At 41.7% G+C, this 25,636-nt stretch overlaps 2 protein-coding genes across 5 annotated transcripts in view; both read right to left on the reverse strand.

Moving 5' to 3' along the window:
* LOC311045414 (rho GTPase-activating protein 29-like) overlaps positions 1–462 on the reverse strand; it is a 56,250-nt gene extending 55,788 nt beyond the window's left edge. Inside the window, exon 1 of one of the 3 annotated variants that reach the window (XM_084057274.1) lies at positions 333–462. The gene's annotated coding sequence lies outside the window, so the exon portion shown is untranslated. The remainder of the gene's footprint in view (positions 1–332) is intronic. The other 2 variants (XM_084057276.1, XM_084057275.1) reach the window with 2 other exon arrangements.
* A 3,295-nt stretch (positions 463–3,757) lies between these two features.
* On the reverse strand, positions 3,758–25,316 carry LOC311045361 (activin receptor type-2B-like). Of its 2 annotated transcripts, none has more exons than XM_084057206.1 (11): positions 24,638–25,316; positions 20,034–20,244; positions 17,737–17,843; positions 16,011–16,162; positions 13,887–14,030; positions 12,458–12,601; positions 11,837–11,985; positions 9,860–9,974; positions 8,928–9,066; positions 7,371–7,501; positions 3,758–6,385 (listed from the first exon to the last, which is right to left on the reverse strand). In XM_084057206.1, the coding sequence occupies exons 1-11, from the start codon at positions 24,687–24,689 to the stop codon at positions 6,191–6,193; spliced, it is 1,539 nt and encodes a 512-aa protein (XP_083913332.1). In that variant the 5' UTR covers positions 24,690–25,316; the 3' UTR covers positions 3,758–6,190. The 2 variants fall into 2 exon arrangements, with proteins under 2 accessions (XP_083913332.1, XP_083913331.1); XM_084057205.1 differs by having other exon boundaries at positions 17,728–17,843.
* Between the last annotated feature and the right edge of the window lie 320 nt (positions 25,317–25,636).

The raw sequence follows: 25,636 nt of genomic DNA on the forward strand, positions 1-25,636 counted from the left end.
TAGGCTATTTAAGTTCTACAATACAAACCTGTAATAACTATAGAGATACACCTTTAACTATTCAAATACACGCGAGGATGATGGAAGCTCCAAAACAACGATGAAGCTGTAAGTCTAAATCAGTGTCAGTTATCTTTCTCTCCATGATAAGTGATGCGGAGCCCCGGAACCGGTAAGTTCTAAACCGTGCAGCCGGTCTACAGTGACGTTACTACGGCGTCGTTCAGTCAACTCGACCCGCTGGCATTTCATTTGACTGGCGCTAATGAAAAATAACACTAAAAACAACAATAAAAGACAATTATAGAAAGAAAAACACACACACTACACACCTGCTTGGCAGCTTGCTGACATAGTGAGGAAAATACTTGACGAGAGTTTTTAGTTGAATATATCCAGTTTGAGAGGAAGTTTGTTCGGAAAGAACCCAAACAAAAGCAGAAAAAAGCCTCGCCTCCTTCGCTGTGTTTGAAGAAACTGTAACGACAGACAGACTGAAGAGCCACGAGCCGTTTACTATTCCGTTGTGTCACGTGACGGCCGCATACGCTTCCTGGTTGGTTGGCCGGTCGCCTCGAGCGCTCGAGCCTGATTTATATATATTCCGTTGGTACGACGGTGTCGCTAGTCCCCAAAAAAAAGAACATATCTGCAACCAAGCCAATGACGCATCACATATTGAGGATGGAATATCTTTGCCTCACACATGAAAGCTTCAGAGCAGTTTTCATAAAACATGAAATAAAATACATTTTAAATTCAATTTAATTGTATTTATTATAGTAATAATAATAAATAATAAAACATACATTATTTATTTTGATAAGAAGTACCACAATGAAATGAAGTTCATTCAATTATTTAATGAAATTCATTTCATTGTGGTACTCATATGTTTTACTGTTGTGAAAGTATCTAGAAATACTCTGTAAAGTAAAATTCCAGTATTCAAAATGTACTTGAGTAAAAGTACAAAACTATTGGCATCAAAATATACTTAAAGTACCAAAAGTAAAAGTACTCAGTGTGCAAAATGTCCCATTTAAAGTTCAAAATGTAAAAACACGTTCTGAAAATAGCAGATCTACAAGCTCACTATGCCTCACACATGGCAAGGCATTGTGAGCTTTTAGAGCGGCTATTTTCAAATAGCCAAAGTACAGGGCTGAAGTGGTTAATGTACGTTTTGTGATAATAATCTACATATGCAAAGTACCTAGTAGTAACTAAAGCTGTCAAATAATTGTAGTGGAGTAAAAAGTACAATACTTGCCTCTGAGATGTAGTGGAGTAGAAGTAAAAGTTGGAAATACCCAAGAAAGTAAAACATACCTAAAACTTGTAATTAAGTACAGTACTTGAGTAAATGTACTTATTTACTTTACACCACTGTGTATCTCCCTCCTCCCCTGGAACACACGCACAGTTTCCTTTGCTTGAATAATGACTAAATACTGAATGAATAAATAAATACACCACAAAGGTCCCAAGTGAGGATCGGGAATAGAACCCAGAACCCATGTGGTCTTCTTCAGTGTCATTGCTGCCCCCTAGCGTGCACATATAGCTATTGGCTCATACTGTACAGTTCATGTGTCCTTTAGTATAGTATAATGGCTTATCTGCTGCACACAGTGGTGTGAAGTCACCAAGTACATGTACTCAAGTACTGTACTTAAGTACAATTTTGAGGTACTTTTACTTTACTGGAGTATTTCGAATTTTCAATACTTATACTCCACTACTACATCTCAGAGGCAAATATTGTACTTTTATACTCCACTACAACTATTTGAAAGCTTTAGTTACTACAGTAGTTACTTTGTAGATTTGAATTATTATTACAAAACATACATTAACCACTTTAGCCCTACTTAAACTTTGGCTACTTGAAAATAGCAGATTTACAAGCTCAGCGTTGTGAGCTTGTAGATCGGCTATTTTCAAAATATTTTAATACATCTTATACACAATACCTTGTGAAACAGGACATTCATGCATAATCAGTACTTTTACTTTTGGTACTTTTAAGTATATTTTGATGCTAATGCTTTTGTACTTTTTTTAAAGTAAAATTTGATACCGGACTTTTACTTGTAACAGAGTGTTTCTATATTGCAGTATTGATACTTTTACTTGAGTAAAACACTGGTTGCACAACAAACCAATTAATTATTGGCCACTTCCATTCTTATGTCTGTACATGTAGCCATGCTGCAAGAGCATATTAATATAGCAGTTTGCACAGACAAGCCATTTATTCTCCTATCAAAGGTTAGTACCACTGTGATCTCAAATGGGGTTTCTAAGGTTAGAATGGCACATAATATGCAGTCAGAAAAACACATTTTGCATTACATTGAAGACTTGAACTGGTCTGAATGAAAACAAAGCACTCCCTTTTCCTGGTTAATCAGTGTTTTGTCTTTATTTTAATATACAAAAGATGGATGTACTCTCATCTAGTTTATATTTCTAAATGTTTTAGCTCACAGATAAAGTTACCATTCATCCATTTTTTTAGTGAAATAAACACACTCGCACACTCTCATCCAACACACAAGCATGTCACTCTTACGGGAGATATCACACAAGTCACCCCCAACATCCATTCACACTACAAGATAAATGAACGATAAAAATCGACTGTAAATCAAAAAGGATTTTTTTCACAGGATTCAAACATGAAAAGGAAGAAACCCTTTACATTTGTCAAGTAAATATATATACACACACGATACTTGGTACTTTTTTTTCTTTCTTTTTTTTTGAAGATGAGATCCTCTCTCCCGTGTTATTGAGAGTTCTACTAGAGGTACTGCATGAGGTAACGTTTTTATTTCTTTTTCAGAAGAGCTGGGTCTAAGACAGCATTCAAAAGGAAACAACCGTCCAGTCATGTTGGACTTCCTTTACATGTTCGGAGTTGTCTAGCACAACGTGTGGAAAAGCACCTTGGGTGGCATTCAGCTCACGCTCCGATGGAGATATGCAGTTCTAGGTTAGGATCCGCACAGAATTTCTGGTCCTGGGGGCCCAGAGTACTGCAGTTTTCCCCATTCTAGTGGTCTAATATGGAACTCGTGTACACCAGAAAGAAAAAAATCATTCAAATACCAGAAAAAACTAGCAAAAGTCTAGGTTCCCAGGACAGTGCTGTGAGGCATGCCTATCCTGATCTGAAATGTTTTAAAATGTCTCTTCATCAGCGCACACACACCCAACAGCTAAATGAGATGCATGTTGTTGACCCCCCCTCCCCTCCCATACCCTGGAGGAAACGGCTTCAGTCACAGCTGAGCTTTATGAACCAGAACTATGATTTTTCAAAAATGGACTATTGCTGTATAATAAATATTGCTGGACCCATAGAGAAGACCACACTCATGTGGCACACGGTTACACAATGAGGATGCATCATCATCAGTTATCACTGTGGTAATGAACACATGTATGATCCTGATGACGTGTTGTACCTTGGTGTTCTGTTTATTAGTAGCCTAGTTTCTTTTTCTTTTTTTTGTCATTTGTCAAGGCTGCACAAATCCAGAGTTTACAAATGGAACCAAATGGACAAGTAAGGCAGTGGTTCTTAAAGTGGTGTCCAGGTGTCCTTGAAGGGGTACAAGGGCGTGCCCAGCCAAATGTGTTAATATAGCATCAAATCAGTTCAACCACTTTAAACCTAGATACATCAGCTATTTGAAAATGGGCGATCTAGATTTGCCATTTTCAAAAACAAATCTTGAAAAAAATGTTAACAATTTAGAATATTTTTGAAACACTAAGGGTCCATTTGGTCGCATTTGCACACTCAGGAATTTACTGTGCAGGAGCAGGTGCTACAGACTGTTGCTGAAACCACTGTCTTGCCACAAAAAAGATGTGACAAAACAAGTGTGTGTGCGTTCCATCTGGCTTCACTATGACTGAACGTTTATCTGATCACATCACATCAGCAGGTTAATGTTGAGGTAATACTGTTCAAACTGGCAAGTTTTCTTTAGGGGACTGACCATCGCGGTTGCCACCCGCAACCCAAAGAACCATCGATTTCTCAGTTGTTTTTTTAGTTGTTTTTTTTAAGTTTTTTTTTTGCTGATAGAGACAATGTACAGTAACTATACACTACACTTCCTAATGTAAGTGCTACCTATACAGATTCTGACCCAGAGGAACTGATACTGACATTAGATCATTGAAATCAGTTAAAAACAACCACTTCTCTCTTGAAAATCCAATAGAAAAAAAACACATTGCAAGGAAAAAAATATATAGATCACAGGGCTAAAATTTCAAAATGACTCTTTAAATACATTGAGGGTTGCGAGTGAGAAGTCCCATTTTCATTCAGGTGAAATGAAAACAATAATGCCCCCGGTACTACATAACAAAAAAAAATAAAGAAAAGGAAATTAAAGAAAATAAATCAGTGTTCGGCAACTGTGTGTACAGGGTCTATATACAAGAATCTGCCTCTGTTCTCTTTAGCTTTGTACAGCATTATAACCTTGACGACCGGCCAGGCTCTCGTTGAAAAAAATCTCCACAGACAAGAGGCAAACGGGCAATAAAATATTCCGACTACTCAAAAACACAATAAAATACAAAACAAAACTTTAGATATACATGTAGAAAAAAGCCTGAGGTACTTTGTCGTCAGAATTTCTGAGGTCAGTCTGGAGAGGTAAGGCGCTGAGAGCACTTACCTAATCAAGAAAAAAAAAAGAAAAACGAAAAAAAAGAAGAGAATATTAGCTTCACATAACATGGAGAGTTATCACGTTTTAGCGTTATATTAAAACAAAGAATACATGTACATCTAAAAATCCTTGAGTAACCTGGAATAGTCACAGCAGCAAAATGGACATTCAAATGTTTATGGTATTCATGTTTTTTTTTTATGGTACAACTATGGCATTGCATTTGAGACAAAGGCAACCAGTTGAGCTCTCCTTTGCATGACCTAACGTGACTTGAGGTATCTGGTGTTCAACTGAGTTTAACTGAACCAACACCGATGAAATAATAACAGACATGTTGCCTACTCAAGTATGGCCCTCGTGGGGATAAACCCCAACTACCTGTCCATGATTCTGATGCACTCTCTCACTCACGGTCACGCAGTTTAGTCCTCAATACATCCACACACATACGTGCACACACACCAATTCATACACACGTTTAAAATCAAGAATGTATGACATTGCAACTCCAGACAGCATCCGTCAATGCCACTGGCACTGGCAAAGGAGTAACTCTGCATTTCTACTACTTAAAACCAAAAAGAAAAAAAAGAAGACTAAAATCCAGGAATATTGTCCATGACAGCTAGCTAAATACATAGCTTGGCTCTCAACTCATAGAAAATGTTCCAAAGTAGGCCTACTGGATACCTGAGAGGTAGTTCCCAAAGGACAAGCAAGTTTGTCCCAAATCTTCAAAAAAGTCCAAACACAACTGCTCAGCTCCCTCCCTAGAAAAGCTGTGCTCCTGTCTATCACTCGTGGGGTTTTCTGTTTGTTTGTTTTTCCATTTTTCTCTTTAGGCATTCACAGATTAAAATAAGGGAACACACTTGAGTTAAAACAAGAAGCTTCAACCCCTGAGGACGATGAATTACATCTTGTCTAACAGTCTGAGAAAAAGAATCCTCGCGAGGTGAGGCAGCGCGTCGTCCCAGGTTTGGAGCGCGACCTTTTGTTTCGTTTGGCCGCACACGAATGTGACCAGATGAAAAAAAAAAAAACATGAGGTAATAAAAATAGACTAAAGCTTAATTTATACTTCGACGCACACATGTGCGACACTTGTCGAAAGAGACGTGCGACAAAGCGTAAATTAACCTTAACACAAAAAAATACATGAGGTAATGACAGAATTTAAGATTTGACACATGGGATGAAAGCGGATGTGCCCGTCGGATAGCTTATACTACTTCTCCTTGAACTACAGCAGGTGGATGTGTTAGTACGATCGACTCAATCCTCAACACAGGGAACAAAAACAAAAACACTAATATTGAGACAAAAATAGCAGCTGTGTTTAAGTTGTAAAAATGTTTTTTCTTTTGTTTTTTTTCCTTAAATATTCACGGACATCCGCTGAGTTTGGATTTGAAAACAAAAGTCAGGAGCTTGGGGTGGGGCGGGGCGATGGGATGGTTGAAACCCCCTCATCAGCATCGGCATCAGGTACTGGACTCTTTGGGAGGTAGGTCCTCGTTGGTGAGTGACGTCACTATGGAGACTGGGCTGTCTGAGGTAGTGCTGTTAATGGTCCTGGCGATCTGACCGATGCGCTCCTCCACGCAGCCCGCCGACAGGCGCGCCTCCGCGTCATGGTCCCAACATTCTTCAATGGTCTCGCACATTTGGCTCAAGCCCTGCAGGAAAAATAAGGTTAATATATTTCTTACTTTTTGATTTCCATTTCAGTTTGCATTCATTTTTTAAAGCGGGTTTGCTCATTTAGTTATCATTTTTATTATTTTTAGTGTATGTTTTTTATTGTAATATGGAGTATTCTTCTACAAGCTCACAACACATTGCATTGAAATGTGTTGTGAGATTTAATCGGCTATTTCCGCTATTTGTAAAGTGAATGTTTGAATAAACAGCTTCAGGGTCATTGCTTTGTACAGCTCTACTGGCAGCAACAAACTTCCATCACAATCTTAAAACTGTTTAACTTTGCAACACGGCCTCACACAGGGCTTATTTTAACAAATACAACTTTATTTTAACCAATGGGGCAGCTAGAAAAAACAATATGGTTCTCAGATGATCTCAAATTAAAGGATTTCACGACTGATCTAATGAAGTAGGCCTACTGTTTCTTTCTTCATAATGACACTGGGTGCTAATTGGCCGGCTAAAGGGGGAGTGCGTGCAACCGTATAGAATATGTTTTCTGGTTCTAGCCCCTCCCTATGCATCCATATGACAAGACTAACTAACTGAACTTTAAAAAATGTCTGCACTCTGCACTTTTTCTGAATGGGAAATTCCAAAAACATGTCAAAACAACACATCCCACCCCTTGAGTCTCCTTAAATTGCCTCAGAAGGACACAAAGCATTCGACTGTGTCAACTGGCTGTCAATAACTTCACGTCAGGCTTAAAGAGGAAAAACCGGTTCGACCCTTGGCTCGCTCCCTCACGTGTCAATATGTCCCATATCTACAGGCTGAATGCAAAAGAGCCATTTCCCCTCCCTCAGGGACGATAACATGCTCCTCTTTCCTTTCCCTTTCCTAATAGACGCAGGCATAACACTGCGTCCTAAATGACCACCATTAGTAAGAGCTGCGTTCCGGCTGGCAGTGCCCGCTCGTAAACACGGAAGCCATTCTTCCACCGTTACTCACCGGATGTTTGAGCCATAAGTCCTTGATGGCTGGACGCATCTTCTTGTGCACGACTACATCCTGCAGGTCCTCCAGAGAGGGATGTTGGCCTATTTCATCTTCGAACGGCAGCATGTACTCGCCCAATGAGCCTGGAACAAGGGCAGCCGGGTTAACAGGATGGAAAGTACATTAAAGCAGTGATGTAGACAACCAAACAATGCATAGCATTGTGATTTGGGAAAAAAACGACATCTAGACAAGTGGTTCTCAAACCTTTTCCATGTCAAGAACCCCTAAATAATGCATTTGACCACAGAACTCATCTGAACATAATTTGTGCCAGGGACCTCCCTACAAGATGTGTTTAAATGTTAAAAAAATATTTAAAAATTGCCACATTTTTAGGATTCTTTGAAAATAGCAGATCTACAAGCTCACAACGGGTCGTATTGCAACATGTGAGCTTGCAGATCGGCTATTTTCAAATAGCTGATGTATATAGGGTTAAACAGATTTGTATGCTATATTAACACATTTTGCATGGAATATTTTCCAGAGAATCAATTATGTTTGAATGCCTCTTTGAATACACTAAGCAATTGTCCTCACTACAAACAAAAACACCATGGCCGTTTCTCAATGCCAAGAACATAAAGAACGGACTTGCGTCCTTGTGAAGAGCGTCATCGTCAAGTTATATTATATTGCCAGCTAGAGGGGCAGAATAATCACACGTACGGGGGTCTTGGAAAGGTCTTCCTGGTAGGAGGCAAGGAAACTTAAATTCAAATAACATTGGAGTCTATGAGAGCTGGCTGGACAGCTTATGAACAAACACCATTTCTGAACGATTGAGACCTTGATAAAATACTCGGCTCAGGAAAATAAAAGAAGACATATCATGAATAGTGTTTTGCTGTGTTGCTTTTCGGTGTTCACACTGTATAATTTTTTAGAGGCATCTAAAGAGCACAAAGTACATTTCAGAACGTGCCAAAGTATCACAAGACTGTACAACATTTCCAGTCTGGCACCGGAAACGATACCTGCCGCTGTTTAGATGCCTCAATAAAATGATGTACTATGCACATCGAAAAAATATTGATTGGAAAACAACCTGTGATACTGATGTCTGCCTTTATCTTCCTGAACCGATTATATGACAAAGGACACAATCGTTCAGAAATAGTGTTTGGTCATAAGCTGTCCAGCCGGCTCTCATCGACTCCAATGTTATTTCACCGAACTTCCGGTGTGAGTTAGCTACCCGTGATCGTCATGGTCCTCTTTTGTTTCCTATCCGACTTCTACTTCGGGTTCGAGTGAGGATAGAGCTGCTAGGGCAGAGCGTAATAAGGACCCAAGACGCAGCCAATGCATCCTCTGTAAAGTGGGCGGATTGAGGTCACATCTATTGATGTTCTATTTGAAATGGGACAGTACTTGGACGGCAACTAATGACGTTTCACAAGTACACAAATATAGACAAGAAGAGAGAATGAGAAAACGGCCCATATGTTTAATAGATCAAGCTGAAACAGGGTGACATTTGACCTGAGGGGCGCTCTCACTCACCGTTGGCCTCTGTGCAACGGGACACCAGCTCCCATAGCACCAGTCCCATAGCGTACATGTCTATCCTCAGGAAGGAGTCTCGCTGGAAGTTTATGGCCCCCTCCAGCACCTCAGGAGCCATGTAGCGTCTCGTTCCCACCTGGCAGGACACGGGACAAGAAGGTTCGCTGTGAGGGCTCATGCATCATCATCCTCGGACATGGAGTTATAACCACTTAAACCCTATATCTATACATTTACACTCAAAGGACCACAATGGAAAGAAGACCTCAAGCTTTTTTTGCGGCTTATCCTTTACAGATTCGTAGAAATATATGTATATATAATATATATGTATATGCATTTGTGTCAATAAAAACGTCTGTTAATCATTCATTCAAATCAATCAATCAATCTTTGTTGTCTATATTAGGCCGACTACTTTGTTCCGTCTTCACAAATCTCTTCCCCCGAAAATAGCTGATCTACAAGGCATCGCAACACTTGTAGATGTGCCATTTGAACCCGAATGCTCGCCCCTCAGAACAGAATCGCTAGACGTCATGAGTAGGGCTGGGGTCCGGAACCGAAGGAAACGGATCCAACAGTGAGGAACCGGAATCGGTTCCATCACATTTGGAACCGTTTCCGGAACCGGTTTTAGCACACTGTCAGAGCTGGGATGTGGACTTCACATCTGCTATACAATTACAATACCGGTGGTTCTAAAACGTTTTAATTTCAAAGACTCTGAGAGTGTACAAATGGAACCAAGTGGACCCGTGAGGGTCCATTTGGTTCCATTTGTACACTCTCAGAGTTACAGACCTTTAAGGGTCCATTTGGAATCCCCTCAAGTAACCCAGAGGGTCCCTGTACCTCACTTTAAGAGCCAGTGAGGTGTCCACATTCACTGCTGGTGTAAAATGTTACACCAAAAAACTGATCAATACCTGGCCATGAGTATCTCCTGGTGGTTTTCCTGGCTCAAACCTTACAGCCAACCCAAAGTCTCCAATTACTGCTGACAGGTCATCTTTAAGCATCACATTCTTACTCTTGAAGTCTCTGCAAAAAAATAAATCAGAAATAAGTGAGAACAAGAATGATGTGAGGACAATCATAGGAAGGTATATAACTCTGCATTTACTAAAATGTACACCAACTCAAGAGCACTGAAATGACATTAATTACATGAATGTCAATTTGAATAAGTAATAATAAAATGGCAGTGGATATTCGGCTGACCGGATGGCATTGTAAATGTTTGAACTGGGGACCCTCCACCCTGATAAGCACTTGGAATGTAAAGGAGTTGGGGCATTCCATTTAGTTTGACTCGGTTCCACAGATAAATATTGTGGAACTGAGGCGTTGTGTACCTCAGCTGCGAGGGGTTGTGAGCTTGTAGATCGTCTCTTTCTTAAAGTATATTTGACAATTTGGCCATTGTTTGACCAGTTTTTACAGTATAGTTTGTTGATTACTTTTGATGCAGTAATGGGCATTTTACTTTTTATTATAATTTTTGTAGGTATTAAAAAGGTCTTAAAAGTCCTTAAATTGTCACTTCACAGTCATCTGGGGACCCCCCCCCAAATCATTGTGGGGACCCCCTGGGGGTCCCGACCCACAGGTTGAGAACCACTGGTATAGATCACGGATGGTCCAGTGGCTTAATATCCACTACCTAATTAAATGGCTTTTTTTCCCCAGTACAATGCTGCAAAAACCCATCCATCTTCGTCCGCTTATCCGGAGTCAGGTCATGGAGGTAACAGTTCCAGCAGAGAATCCCAGACTTCCCCTTCCCTGATCACATTTGCCAGCTCTGAGGTGGTCTCAGGCCAGCATGGAGATATATAACCCCCCCCCCCCCCCCCACCCCCCATCTAGTCCTCAGTCTGCCCTGTGGCCTCTTCCAAACTGGCCGTGCCTGGAAAACCACCCTGGGGAGGAAACCAGTAGGCGTCTTTACTGCGCAAACCAACTCAACAGGCATCTTTCCGTGCAAAGGAGCAGCAGCCCTACTCCCTATCACTGAGGGAAATGCCAGCCACCCTCCTGAGAAAACCCATTCCGGCCGCTTGTATCCGTGATCTCGTTCTTGCGGTCATGACCCACAATCCCTGGTCATATTAGGTGTGAGTAGAATGAAAGGATTTTAAAGATGCTGATCCAGCCGCTTCACCCTTGGCTGTGAACTGATCCAGAGAGCTTGAGGGCACTGCCTGAGGATCTTTGCCATCAGGACCACATTATCTGTGAAAAGCAGTGACGCAATCCTCAACCCACCGGACTGCTCTCCTCCATGACTGTGCCTCAAAATCCTGTCCATGAAATATCACAAACAGCCTAGGATAGGTGACAACGTGCTGTCCTGGTGGAGGGTGGCCAGCCCCCATCAAAAACTGATATAATTTACTGCTGAGCACCAGGACACAGCTCTTGCTTTGGGCGTACAGAGATAGGATGACCCTCAGTAGAGACCCCATACTCCCGCAGCACATCCCACAATATCTCACAAGGGACTGCATCATACACCCTATCCAGATCCACAAAACACAAGAGTGATAGGTATAATCTCAGGCCCTCTCCAGGATCCATGCAAGAGTAATAAGGTTGGTCCGTTGTTCCACAACCAGGACCTGAGGTGTCCCTCCTGGATCTGAGGTTCTTCTATCAGCCGGACCCTCCTTTCCAGCACCTTAGCCTAGACGTTCCCAGGAAGGCTGAGTAATGTGATGCCTCTATAATTGGCAAACACCTTCTGGTCCTCCCTTTTTGAAAAAGGGAACTACCCTGCTCTGCCACATTACTGTTAAAAAGTCATAAAAAAGTCACCAAACTAGTGGGTTTAGGCTAGCTGATTTTGGGGGCGTCATGCCTAATAAAACCCAGGAGGTGTACTGTACAGTACACATATTTACCTGTGTGCGATGGTAGGTTTGGGTCCCTCTCCCTTGTAGCTGGGGATGTCCTCGTGGAGGTAAGCCAAGCCACGGGACATGGTTTCCGCGATGAGACACAACTCACTCCAGGTACAAGTGTTGCCCTTCAGGTGGTCCGTCAGTGAGCCCTGCATGCAAGCAAAACATCAAGAACCCCCCAGTGTTATATTTACGGAACATGAGCATTGATGTAAGAACACACTACTGCACTTTGAACTGAAGAACTCCACCTTGCCTGAAAATCTCCACCCGCCCAAAATCTATCCATGTTTAAGCTTTGTAAACAAATTAAGTACAACGGTCCGTTTGACCTATATTGAATGCATTTCACAACCATCTTGGGGGGAATAACATATTTGGTCCAACTAGTGTGTGTGTGTGTGTGTGTGTGTGTGTGTGTGTGTGTGTGTGTGTGTGTGTGTGTGTGTGTGTGTGTGTGTGTGTGTGTGTGTGTGTGTGTGTGTATATATATATCGTCATCCACCAAACAATCGATAAATCAAACAATCTAGCAAATCTAGTAAAAATAAAAAAAATCTCAAATATATGTATACAGTATATAGCTTTAAAGCAGTTATTAGGCAGCAGCCAATTTCTCACCCGCTCATGGAATTCCATAATGAGCCACAGCTCCGTCTCTAGATTGCTTCCATGTTTCTCAGCGGCGATGTAACGCAGGAGGTTCTCATGGCGCATCCCAGGAGTCAAGAATATGTCCCTCTCATTCTGCCAGGACTGTTTATCCTGCACACACACACACACACAAACTCAGTCAGTTGGTCACAAACACAAATTGCTCTTTGGAATCATGCGTGCACACACTCCCATGTTCTTGGGTCAATATAGAAACAGGAGATTACAAAGAGATTACAGAGCTCATTCAGTGAAGTACATGGTCTGAATAGAGTTTTTTTTTTGCCTTTCCCAAGGCTCTTCACAGCTGTGTGCATTACATTTACACACAAATGGCAGAGGCAGCCGTGCAAGGCACCAACCTGGGGCTGGGTAACATGGACAAAATCAAATATCACAATAGTTGATTTTTATTGTGATGTTAAAAATTGCAAAACAATTGCAGATGTAAAAACTCACAATTGTGAAATGTGTGAAGCTTATAGATCGGCTATCAGGGTCCCCACACATTTTTAGCAATGAATTTCCAAAACTTTTCCAGAATATTTAGCCCAATTTCCAGGCCTATATAACAATCATTCAGCGCAATAATGTGTCTCTTACTCCTATGTACAATGCCCAAAGATAGGCAGTGTAGCAAAATAATAAATAAAAAACAATAAAAAGTGTTTGGGGGTGGGGCACAGCCGCGAAACCTCGCTCAAATAGAGCCTGCGAGCGAAAATAGGAGGGGTGGACGACGTCGTTGCACGGTTCGTTGTCGCTTGCGGTAGGTCAGGACGGTCTCATTCAAAAACATGTATTTTAATGAGATTTCATCGCCCGCTCGCGTCGCGTCACGTCGCATCGCTGGCAGTGCGGATGGGGTGTTACACAGCCTGTTCGGCGAAAAACGACTTATGTTACATATTTCGTGTAATGTTATACATGTTTATGAAAAGGTTTTGTATTAAAAAAAATCAATAGCCAAAAACAATGCATAGACAAATATTTTTCCAGGACCCTTGATAAATTCCAGGACCTTTGATGAAGTTTGATCAATTCCAAACCTTTTCCAGTACTGGATTATTTCTTTTTTAATTTCAAAATATTTCCAGGAATTTCATGACCGTGGGGACCCTGGGCTATTTGCACTATTTGAACATTTGGCTATTTTTGTACGGCTCAAGTGATTACAACTAGGAAAAGACAACACTTAAGCCATATACCGCGATATCCAAAATCCAAGACATCACCACAATATCGATTGGGAGTAGTTAGGGGTTCAGTGTCTTGCTCAAGGACACTTCGACAATAAGCCAGGAGGGGGAAGGTATGGAAACGGGAACCTTCCGATTCCCAGACAACCACTCTACTGCCGCCCCACTTCTATTAACAGACGACAGGGCTGCCTCACCTGAATAGGAAAGATCTTCACTGCAACATATTCACTCATCAGCTGAGCCTTCCACACACAGCCGAAGCGCCCCCTAGCTTTGATCTCCAGCAACTGCAGGGGCTTCAGACCCAATGAGGGTGATGGGGGGGTTATTCCGGGATCCTGAGAAACATACAGAGAAAACAGTGTCACTTCACAGTTGCATTTCAAAATACAGAAGTTTTTTAACACCTTTACAGCCAGTGTTGAAGAATCACTACACTGGCTCAGTAAGTAAAAGCACCACACTTTTATTCAAGAGGGGAACGGTTGTCTTAACCACTTAAGCCCTATTTCATTAATAGGGAATTAATAATAACAATAATTTTCAGATTTGGAAAACGTTAGGGATGCAAGGGTTAAAGCAGGGGTTTTCAACCGGTGGTCCGCGGAGGTATTGCAGGTGGTCCCTGGCCATGCATTTATTTATTTTTTACTTTTAATAACTTACAGGAGTTCTCACTGTATGGTGTGTGTGATATGAAATGTGAGCTTACCATAATCACAGAAATCCTTAATCATATTCCATCATATTCAAACAAAATCACTGTATTTTATATTATATAGATATTATAGCTATTTTCTCCAGCTCCCTGCGGTGCATGAACCCCCCACCACTATTGTGTGGGGTGGGTCTATGATGGACCCACCACGCACAATAGTGGTGGTCCCCAGGTTGCTCTTAGTCAGGATAGTGCTCCCTGGGTCAAAATCAGTTGAAAACCCCTGGGTTAAAGTGTTTAAAAGGGCCATACTCTTGTCATTATATGGCACTATCTATTCAAATATGAAATGGTCCCATAGCATAGATAAACGTACAAGACACTTTCTGTATATACGGAATATAGTCATTAAAACGTTGCAGAATAATTGAGTCAACATTGGCTAAATCTCACTGCACTTAAAATCCCTCTTCCAAGATCAAATGTGACTTTAAAATGCAGCACTTCAAAAAGGAACATTTTTTCCCCAGGCATACAAAAGGTCCTGCTCAAGGGCTCGTTCGGCTTGTAGTCAAGTAGTGCAGTGATCTTGTGAAAATATGAAATGGCACCGTGGTTTTCACATGCCTGAATTTACCGTGACTAGAGAGCTTCAACTCTCGCAGATTGTTGTTCCATAACTTTTCGCCATGAACAGCATGTTGTGAATGGGACCGAATATAAACTATACTAGCAATCTAAAAAGGACATCAATCTAATGACAATCAATCTACTTTTATATTCAATTTGCGGCTGAAGTAGCGAATAGACAATGACAAGGGAATTTGCTGGAGGGGATGGGGGAAAAAATCCATGCCATCTTCCCTCTTGTCGTTATTATTTTTTTAACCTCTAGTGGGGATTATCTCTGCTTCTGGTCAGACTAAATTAAATACATGCATATCCTTTTGGGAAATGCAGACTGTCTGATATTTATGTTTGCCAATATCACAATTTAGGCAGCGTTCTGTGTTAGTGCTCCATCTGCTTGGAATGAGCTTCAGAAGTCCCTAAAAATCATATCACTGCCTTCCTTGGGTCAATTTAGGGCAATGGTTTCCAACACTTTTGCTCCAGACTGTAACTGTTTTAATTAATTTCCGGCCTATCTGTTCTAGTTCTTGTATCTTGTATCTTTATGTTCTGTATCTCGGCTACATTGAAAACGAGGGCCTGCCCCTCAACTGTACTCCGAGTTGAAATAAAGGTTATGATGATGATGAATAAAAAATACATTTTAACCACATTAACCCTGGCATTCCTATTTTGGGAATAATAATAATAATAATAAAATATCATAATTTCTCAATGCATTTTAAATATCAGAAATTGCAGTTGGCCATTTACACTATTTGAAGTAGGACTAAGTATACAGGGTTGTATATAAGTGGTTAAGAAAATGTCTCTCCCCCCCACACCTTTTTTATCCATTAGTACTTCTATTGTCTATTGGGTACTGTGGCTTTGTCCATTTCAGTCGTTAGCGTGTGTTTATTGCTTGTAATGATGTCTGCTAAGGAATTTGAGCTTATTCTGCTGTTATACTAATTGTCAGGAGCTCTGAACTGGAGCACTGGCTAAATGCCTTCGACGTAAATGACTGGAACTTGATCCGACTCACCTCGCTCAGGTCCACGTGTCCGTATGGAGGTTTGCGGTGTCGGTACATCCACAGGGCCAGCACCAGGGCCAGGGACAGCACACACAGAGGCAGCAGCGAGTACACCAGCACATTCAGCAGAGATGGCACTCTGGGACCAGGCCGGATTTTCACTACAAAAGGAAAAGATGGTTAACCATGATTTATACTTCAAATAGACAATCTACAAGCGATCTATAAGCTCGCTACAACGTACAACAATACTATACCACCAAGCTCTACAAACAAGCTCATAGTCAAGGACAGAGCTTTCCTTTCCAGCATACGATTGCAAGCAGTTGAGAATATATCCAACCATGATATGGTAATCATCCATTTTTTGATAGATGCTAGTTTAGTTAAACTACGCAGATACAGTATGTTGGGTTACTTGTTCACATACCTTTTGTTATTTCGATTTGTTATGCTTGACCACATATGCTAAGAATGTTATTTAGATAGCATGTTTATTAATAGATGGATGATAAGTTTGATGTTTACCTGGTATCCTAGTTTCTTTAAATCACTGGATTATTGTCTTTGCACTCTAGCTATGCGACTATTTACCATGTTGTTTGCTCACAAGAGTTCATGCCATTTGCTCTGGATAATTGATATAGTATATTAGCATAGTGACATTACAGTAAAACAAATCTAAACTGTTATGCAATGGGACAACAGAGCGCTGATGCAGGTAAAAAGAAACGGCAACAGCTTACTGTTATCGCAGGCATGTAGCTTAAAAGTGAATGTTTGCAGTGTGCACAGCATTCAAGATAGTAATCTCCAGCATTTAGTAAATATAGTGGCAGCGCTGTGATCACACATTGTTGATTGTCCACATATTTTAAAGGACCAATTGGAGATGGAAAATAACCTGTAACTGTTTGTAAGATATCCACTTACTTTACATTAAAGGGAGTATTTTCTGGTCTCTGGGGGGAGATATACTGCTTCACCCAGCTGATGGCTGAAGGGGTTCCGTGCTGTTATGGGTTAAGTTGTCTTGCTCAAAGGGGGATATTTGGAAATGGAGACCGGGCAATCTGAGGTTCTCGAATTCCGATTCCCAGACATTTTGTCTACCCACTCAGCTATGGCTGCCAATAAACGGCCGCCCATAAACAATATATACTATGGGATTGTCTACATTGTTGGTCATGGGTGCCTGGCACCCAATTAAGCTCCTCTCTTAGGTCCATAATGATGAATGTGTAGCTGCCAATGCCATGTGCAGAGGTAATAACTCTCTACTCTCTACTCCCAGTCAATGAGAGGGTAGAGACATGTCTAGTTTGAACCTTTGTTGCTTAAAACGGTGGTTCTCCAAGTGGGGTCCGGGGACCCCCAGCAGTCCTTGGGGGAGTTCCGGGGGGTCCCCAGCTAAATTAGTTATTAATATAGCATAAAATTCTGTTTAACCTAACCACTTTAACCCTACTTTATACTTTGGCTATTTGAAAATAGCCAATCTACAAGCTCACAATGCTTCGCGCTGTGACGTGTTGTGAATCGGTAAAAAACAAGCTTGAAAGGAAAATTATAACTGGAATAATTTAAAAACATTTCAATCCCCAGCACACAATTCTTTCAGATGTGGGTCGCGGGCAAATTCATATACCGTACACATTTGGGAGTCCTTGACATGAAAACGTTTGAGAACCACTTGATATAAAAAAAGATGGTGGGTGAGTCCCACCTCGGTTACCGCTGCCGATGAGGTCGGGGAGGTGGGTGAACCTTTCGTTGCAGTAGTTGCCCTCACAGCAGCAGAAGAACACCTGAGGGTTCTCCTCCATGTTAACACACTCTTGCCTGTGAAAGGGGTAGAAAGACAGCACTCCATTACTCCTCATATACAGTACTAGTCAAACTACAATGAACCTGGCGTCCTTCTTTTGGGCTTTTTTTTTTTACATAGTGAAAATAGCAGAACTACAAGCTCACAAATCATTGCAATGTGATCTTGTTGATCGGCTATTTTCACTATTTGTCTCACCATGATGGAGCTTAAGTGGTTATGGGTGGTTATGGGCAGAGTAAGGATGACTTTACATAATGGCTTTTTCCACAACGGCCCACAGACCGAATGTACTCTTTTGACCTTGTTATCACTTTGTTACAAAAGGGAAAAAAAGCTTTTAGGGGTGCGACAATTAATCAAACTAATTGGTTGATCGATTCGAAAATAATCAATTTTCTAATATCTTGAAAATAGCTGAGCTATTTTGCCATGACGCCTTAGCTTCCTGTGTGCTAAAGTATAGAGAATGCAGCCACACAGTATTCAAAACAGGTGACCTCTGTCTGTATGTCGTGTGTGAGCCTATTTTCCTTCCCCGGATCCTATTTCTTTAGCTAATCCTTTATGTATCATAGCACAGCCACTCCACACACAGCCTCAAGAACATTGTGGTATTTGTCGTCAGTGTGCTGTGACTTTGACCCTTAACCCCCCCCCCCTCCCCACCCACCACTACTACCCCCCTCCCCCCCCCCATACTGATGAGTGCTTATTCTTCTGTTGCTCTGTCACTCTGGATAAGAGTCAGACCACAACACCTACACTGAAAAGAAAAAGGTGGAGAAAAAAAAAAAAGAGATGGCTTGCGGAACGGAAGGATGTGTAAATGTAAATACACGCACAGTGGACTGGTTGCCCTCCACCGCTTGCATCTCAAGCTACACTACACTCTACCACAATGCTACAGAGAGTCTGTCTGTATTCTGCCTGGTTACGTTCTGGTCAGAGAGTTGCTCTTCAGACCAGAAGGATATTAGTAGGGTTGTCACGATTAGAAATTTAAGTTGACGATTAATTGCCACTCAAATGTCACACTTCGTAATCAAAAATGGCACAGGGCAGATAAAACAAATAAACAAAGACATTTTTGATATATTTAATAATTTTATACATGTAAAAATACAAATACAAATTACAACGTAAGCTTTATTTTAGCTCGTTTTCAGAACTCCCCAAGTACATACAGACTGTTAGGCGGAAGCATTTGACAATTGTGGGAGCCAGCACGTCTGTCTCTAGAGACTACTCCATCACTAATGTAAACCTTGCTGTAAACATTTTCTTTACACTTTGTAGTACGGCGGTGCTGCGCGCCGAAAATATCCAAACTACAACCTCACAACGAGCTTGTAGGCACAGCGGTGTACAATGGAGTAGAATTTAAGCATAAGCAATGCTGCTCAAACGCACACAATCAGAGCTAAATATCGAAAATCTAAGAATGTAAAATTTTGAGATGTACCGATAGCACTTTTTCCTTCCCGATATCGATTCTGATAACTTGCGTATCAGTCGATACCAAGTACCGATCCGACACCAGTGTGTAAGTTAAACAAATCTAGGACAGTGGTTCTGAAAGTGGGGTCCAGGGACCCTCAGGGTTCCTTGAAGGAGTTCTTCCAAATGGAACCAATTTGGTTCCATTTGGATCGGCATGGACGGGCATGCAAGCCGATACCGATACCAGGATTTTAGGCAGTATCGGCAGCTTTTCCGATACTGGTATTGGTATCGTGAACAACACTAGTCAAATTTTGTTCGAATTAGGGCTGTCACGATTACAAATTTAAGTTGACGATTAATTGTCACTCAAATAATTGCGAATAACGATTTAATTGTGTGTTTGGCGTTGAACATTGGAACGTATGAATAAAAATGTTATTTCGGTTTGCCTTTTAGGCTTCGTAATCAAAAATGGCACAGGCATATATGACAAATAATTGTCATGAAGTGACGTGTTGTAAGCTTGTAGATCTACTATTTCTGCTTTTTTTCATATTTGAAAATGTGTGAACATTTTTCAACGATTATGCGAAGATAATTGCGATTATCTCAAATAATTGCGATTATCTCAAATAATTGCGATTAGACGATTATGTAATAATTGTGACAGGCCTAGTTAGAATAGTTGGAAATGGACAGTACAGTGGACACGCAGGCTCACACACACACACACACACACACACACACACACAACTCACCTGTCATAGCAGTTGAAGTCGTCCAGCCAGCAGCCCTTCTTCACCAGCTTAATGGTCCCTGAGGAGTTGAGCCAGGAGGCGTAACAGTGCAGACGCTTGTCCTTCTCGCCCTTCTCGCAACGCTCAAAGCCGCTCTGATTGGTCCTCTCCGTCCGCCAGTTGTCATTGTAGTATACACACTCCCGGGTCTCCGCCTCACCCAGACTGTATCCTGAGACAAGATTTTAAAGAGACATTTTTAAAAAGATTATTTATGGCGGCGGGGGGACATTTCTGCTTCACTCATGACCAGACCATGTAGAGACACAACCGAAGATTTATGATGTGGTCGCCGCTCTAACCCGTTTACTGCAGGCTACAGGTGTGCCCTGACATTTAGACTTTACATTGAACCACTTTCATCCCTATTTTTGGGCATGTTATTACAGGTAAAAATTGCCAAACATTGGCAAAAATGTTCCAAAATAGTGAAAATAGCTACAGCGCGCAGCGCCGCTATTTTCACCATTCGACGTACAACAAAGTATATAGTCACACGTCTAAGTAAGAGTGAAATAGTGTTGAGGTTGGGGGGTTCAATGTCGTTCACGTAGGAGAACGAGTGAGAGTACGAGTTCACCGCTAGTGAACTCATAAACACCACAGCTTGCTTCTTTGCTCAAGGACAGCGCCATAAGAGAGACACACGTTGGCTTTCATGTGCCACATCCCGCAGACCTGATCAGCACATGTCTTAACGAGAGGAGAGAGACAGTCTCGTGACCCTCAGGAACGAGACGTGATGCTTTGCACCATCATTTAACAGCGGTGGTCTGGTTCCTGAAGCATTTGTTAGGCTGAAAATGTGTCCCTTCGCATAGAATGTTTTTACATATAAGACATTTTACAGGGACTGATAGAATCTGCCACAAGTTTGAAATAATGAAATAGGTAGTGGTTGTTGTTATTTTTTTGTACCATTTGAACCCTAGCGTCCCTAATCTGGCCACTTCTGGGGCAAACATTCAGGGGAAATAGACAAATCTACTCAGCTCACAATGCAAGTTGTGAGCTTGCAGAGATGTTTAATATACGGATGTTAAATGTAGGGCGCAAACCGGAGGGGGCCCTAGTCAAGAGCCCTGGGGGACTCCGGTCAATTACGTATATAGGGTTTAAGTGGTTATTTTTATTACAGAAGTTTAAATGTTTTAGAAATGTCCACTCAACATAACAAACAGCCAGTTGAGGATCACAAAATGTGTCCTTAAACCATTAAAGTCTACCATACCATACCGGCCCTGACCAAAAAAAAGTTAATATTAAAACTAAATGTGGACGCCAGAGAGTTAATCTAGAAACTGCTGTGAGAGGTGTGAGATAATAACACAGATCCTTTACAGGCTTTTTCCGCAGCTTCTTGATCTGAGGCTAGTATCAAACCAATCAATCAAACCAATGTATAACGCACCAATTAAAAGCCAATTTGCACTTAACCTGTAAAATAAAGCTGAAAAAATGACCCTGCCTTACAATATCAGACTGACAGAAATGTTACTGAAAGGAACGAGGCGTCTATCATTGGGAAAATACCATTGTAAAATCAATATGATGGGACTGAAATAGAGGAGAATAGTCCTCTTTTGTACTTGGAGGGGGGGGGGCATAACCCTGACATCCCCAAGCAGACAAGATGACTTGATCAGCCCAGTGAGCCCACATCTTAATGAATTGAAACTCCATTATGGAGACACACATGGCGCTACAGTAAATCTGTTTGTTGTTATGAAGTACCATACTGTCTGCGAGCGAGACTTCTCTCATCCGTTTGGCATACGGCCAAGCAGGGTGCTCTCTATAGTAAAAAAAAAAAGAAAAGAAAAGGGATCCTCTGGGCTAACAAATTGTTCAGTGTAATCTCATTTGCTGTAAGATGAATTCTCAGCCCTAACAACTCTGTGGTGAAAATAAACACAAGACTTAATTAGCTGTTGAAAAAGAATGATATTCTGTAGTACAGAAAGACCCCACACAGATAAGAACTTGTATCCTCTGTGAGTAGGGCACATCTGGAGAGGCAGATAAGATGTTCTGTCAGAATTTTAAAGGAGTATATTGAGTAAATGCTTCAAGTGTCAGATCATATGAAGGGGCGATTTTTCAGCCTAATGAAGGCTTTGGTGAAAGAAAAGAAATGTTACCTCAATTGCCTTTTCTGTGGCAAACTTAGTTTTTCCACAGTGTTAATATAATTGATGTAGTGCTTTCAGCATTTAAAGAGAAAAAACCTTTGCACCCTTTCAATGTATTTTCCTGACAGGCTGTATATCTTTAATTGTCAATAGTTTTAATATCCCCTTTTGTGGACATCAATGAACCAGACACAACAACCAGTGATATTCAAGCAACGAACCTAGAGGTTTGACACATAGTACTGACCAACATTGACCATCACCATGACATCCACTGCTTTGATAAACATTCAAACAGCGGACAAAGAGCTGTGGGATGTCCTTCAAATCATCGCTTGGACATTCATTCCCAATCTTTGTTCAGAGGGGGGAAGAAAAATAGTGCCTGTCTCTTTAAATCCCTGCCTATAGGAGCCTGCCCATCCCCCAATGTTACCCCCAACCCATTACACACACATACTCAAGCGTGTGCACGCCACACTGGCGCGCACACGTTTTACACATAGACTCACACAACCTATGTATGTGTGTGTGGAGATTTATAGCCTATAGATATACACACTGTGTATATATATATATATGTATATATACATATACACAATCTTCTACCGCCTACATACCTGGGTGACAGAAGGGACATATACATTATTCTATACAATAAAACACAGGGAAGGACAGTTTCCTCCCGTAAACCACAAAACAAAAGGTAAAACAAAAACACATGCATGAAGCATGATGCTCCATGGAGCCTGGATGGCATTTCTGAAACCTATGGTCACATGATCCATGAGGACTTTTACTACTAGATGCTTCCCTAGCCCTCCCCCCTAGCCCCCTCCCCCCCCCCCCCCTGTCACTTAGTGAAGCTTAGACTACAAAAACATGCGATCTGGAGGAAGCAGCTTACTATATATATTCTAGCCCCCCGTAATCTATAAAACCATAAAGCCATTACATCCCCAGTGAAATTCCATACACACAATAAAAAAGGACAGCTGTGCCTGTGAATGAAAATGATATGATAATTTGGGGGGGGAAACAGCTTCAAAAATCAAAATGTAAGAGAATTTTAAAGAGTAAAAGGTTGGTCTATTATTATACCAAATACAAATAAACACCTTTAAGATGTGATGATGATGGGGGAGTAAAAATTGCCCGGGCAGAATTTGCATCCATGCCAGGAAGACAAAAAAAAAAAACCTCAGCAAGAAGCATATCAGCTGAATTCCTGAAAATTTGCCAAACAAAAGAAAACAAACCTCATGCTCAATTTCACGTGGTTAACAGGCCACACAGACATGGATCCTGTGCACAGATGTGTGTGCGTGTGTGTGTGTGTTGGACCAGTAACCTCAATTTGGGGTAAAACACTCGCCTCGACACCAAACGACCTGGCTCTCTCAAAACATGTGAGAAATGTTGGGGAAAAAAGGCTCAAGAACAAGGCTCCTGGGTCTGTGTTGCTCAGACAGTCAAGACTTGCAGTGGTTCTCAACCAGTGGTCCGGGGACCACCACTGGTCCTTGATGTGGTCCCCAGCTAAATGATGGAGAGTTGGTAACCAAATGGACTTTAATTAGATCTTAAAAATAAAATGAAACCAAATGGACCCTTAAATGATATCACACACACACACACACACACACACACACACACACACATATATATACGTATCTATATATCTGTGTGTGTGTGTGTGTGTGTGTGTGTGTGTGTGTGTGTGTGTGTGTGTGTGTGTGTGTTGTTCAGACAGTCAGAGGGTCCAGGAACAGGGACGATGATGATGGAACCTATAATGTTTCAGGATGTTAGTGCAGCTGCTGCCGTCTATTTCTCCACTGTTTAAAAGGAAGCATGAAGGCAATTTAAGTGAAAGCTATCTAAGCAACAGTTCCCAATGTGTAATATTTATTTAGCTCAGTCTTGTTTGTTTGTTAGTAAACAAACAACGCCAGCAGGGGAAAACCCTTGTACCTAAAACAGGTTATTATAGCAGGGTAGGTAGGGAAATAAGATAGTAGTAGGGGCAAAATTGTAATTGTAAAAGGGCAATCGGATGATGGAATTTGCTGCAATACTATTCATAAACAAACTTAAGTTTATTGCGGGGGGGGGAAGTAACCTCAGCCGCGATGTTCACCGTTTTTTAAACCTTCCAGGCAAAAATGGAATAAACAATTAAAAAAAAAATGTAATCTTGATTTATACCTCGCCATGCGACGGTGTCGCTCGCCGAAAAATAGCCGATCTGCAAGCTCACAGCGCGTCGCTCCCGCGACGCGCTGTGAGCTTGCAGATCGGCTATTTTTCGTGTCCCGAAGCTGTTGCAAAATACAAGCTTCCATTTCCCCCCAACAATAGCAGCGGCGAGCGCTTCTCTCTCTCTCTCTCCCATTCTTTTTATGTTTTATTTCAACGTATTATTTCTCCTACCTGCACATAAAGTTCCTAGAAGCAGTGAACAGGTCAGCCATGAAAAAGACATGTTCTCCGTTTCTTCCTCTGCGTTCCGTCGCCAACATTAGAGACAAGCCGGTGTTGGTGGTTTCTCTTCTCTCCTTGCTATCCGTCTTGTCCAAACATCAGGATCAAACCGACCACATACAGGCCTTCCTTCTCTCCAGTCCCACCACCACCACCACCTCACCACGGTCTGTCTGTCTGGCGTCTACCAACCAGCAGCACAAACCACAGCAGCGTGTCTGTGTGTGTGGGAGCGTGTACGTGTGTATGTGTCTATGTGGTTGAGTGTAGCCGCGGCAGAAGCCTCGGTGCAACAATGTTGCAACACACACACACACACAACAGAACGGATACACTGTAGCCGCCGATCCACTATATCTGGTCAAAATACGACGCTTGTTTCCTTTCTCTCACAAGCCCGCGATCCGGTGCAGATCCACCACCATTCAGAAACACAATCCGCCGTCGGAAGAACCGGTGTCCAAAAAAAAAGTCCCAAGATCTAATAATATGTAGATCTCTAATGTCCGAGATCTAATAATATATCCGCCCGATCCGCGTCGATTTGACGGCTTGTGGCCCTTTTTTTCTCGCTCTCTCCTGGTTCTTCTATAGTAGTACCACTGCTGCGTCGGGAGGTCGGTCGGGGTTTACATGCATGTTACTGATCTGTGTCCAAAATGGCTTCTAAATGGGGAATGGGCTGCAAACAGCACAGGGAAACCACCCGGATGTATAAACACAAAGAGAGGGGAATTCAGGCAGCTTTTACTAGAGTGACCTTAACGCGACACTAGTGTGCTGTACGCACAGCTCCCCAAATATCCTTATTTCAACCGAGCCGATGTGTGACACAGAAACATGTATGTGAGGATTTGGGCCGAATCGAGGTGTTAGGTGGCCGGGATTTCACGTTTAATGTGTGTGTTGAACCACATCCACGTGACGATCGCCCTCACTTGCACTTTC

The sequence above is a fragment of the Gymnoscopelus microlampas genome, assembly GCF_963454915.1.
Source record: "Gymnoscopelus microlampas genome assembly, chromosome: 5".
Taxonomy (NCBI): domain Eukaryota; kingdom Metazoa; phylum Chordata; class Actinopteri; order Myctophiformes; family Myctophidae; genus Gymnoscopelus; species Gymnoscopelus microlampas.

Excerpts from the sequence above, each read along its gene's own strand:
- LOC311045361 (XM_084057205.1), bottom strand. The coding sequence starts at position 24,689 with ATGTCTTTTTCATGGCTGACCTGTTCACTGCTTCTAGGAACTTTATGT. Across the intron at positions 14,031-16,010 it reads GACACGTGGACCTGAGCGAG|GATCCCGGAATAACCCCCCC; the intron begins GTGAGTCGGATC and ends TATGTTTCTCAG. Across the intron at positions 9,067-9,859 it reads CAGGAGATACTCATGGCCAG|GTGGGAACGAGACGCTACAT; the intron begins GTATTGATCAGT and ends GTGTCCTGCCAG.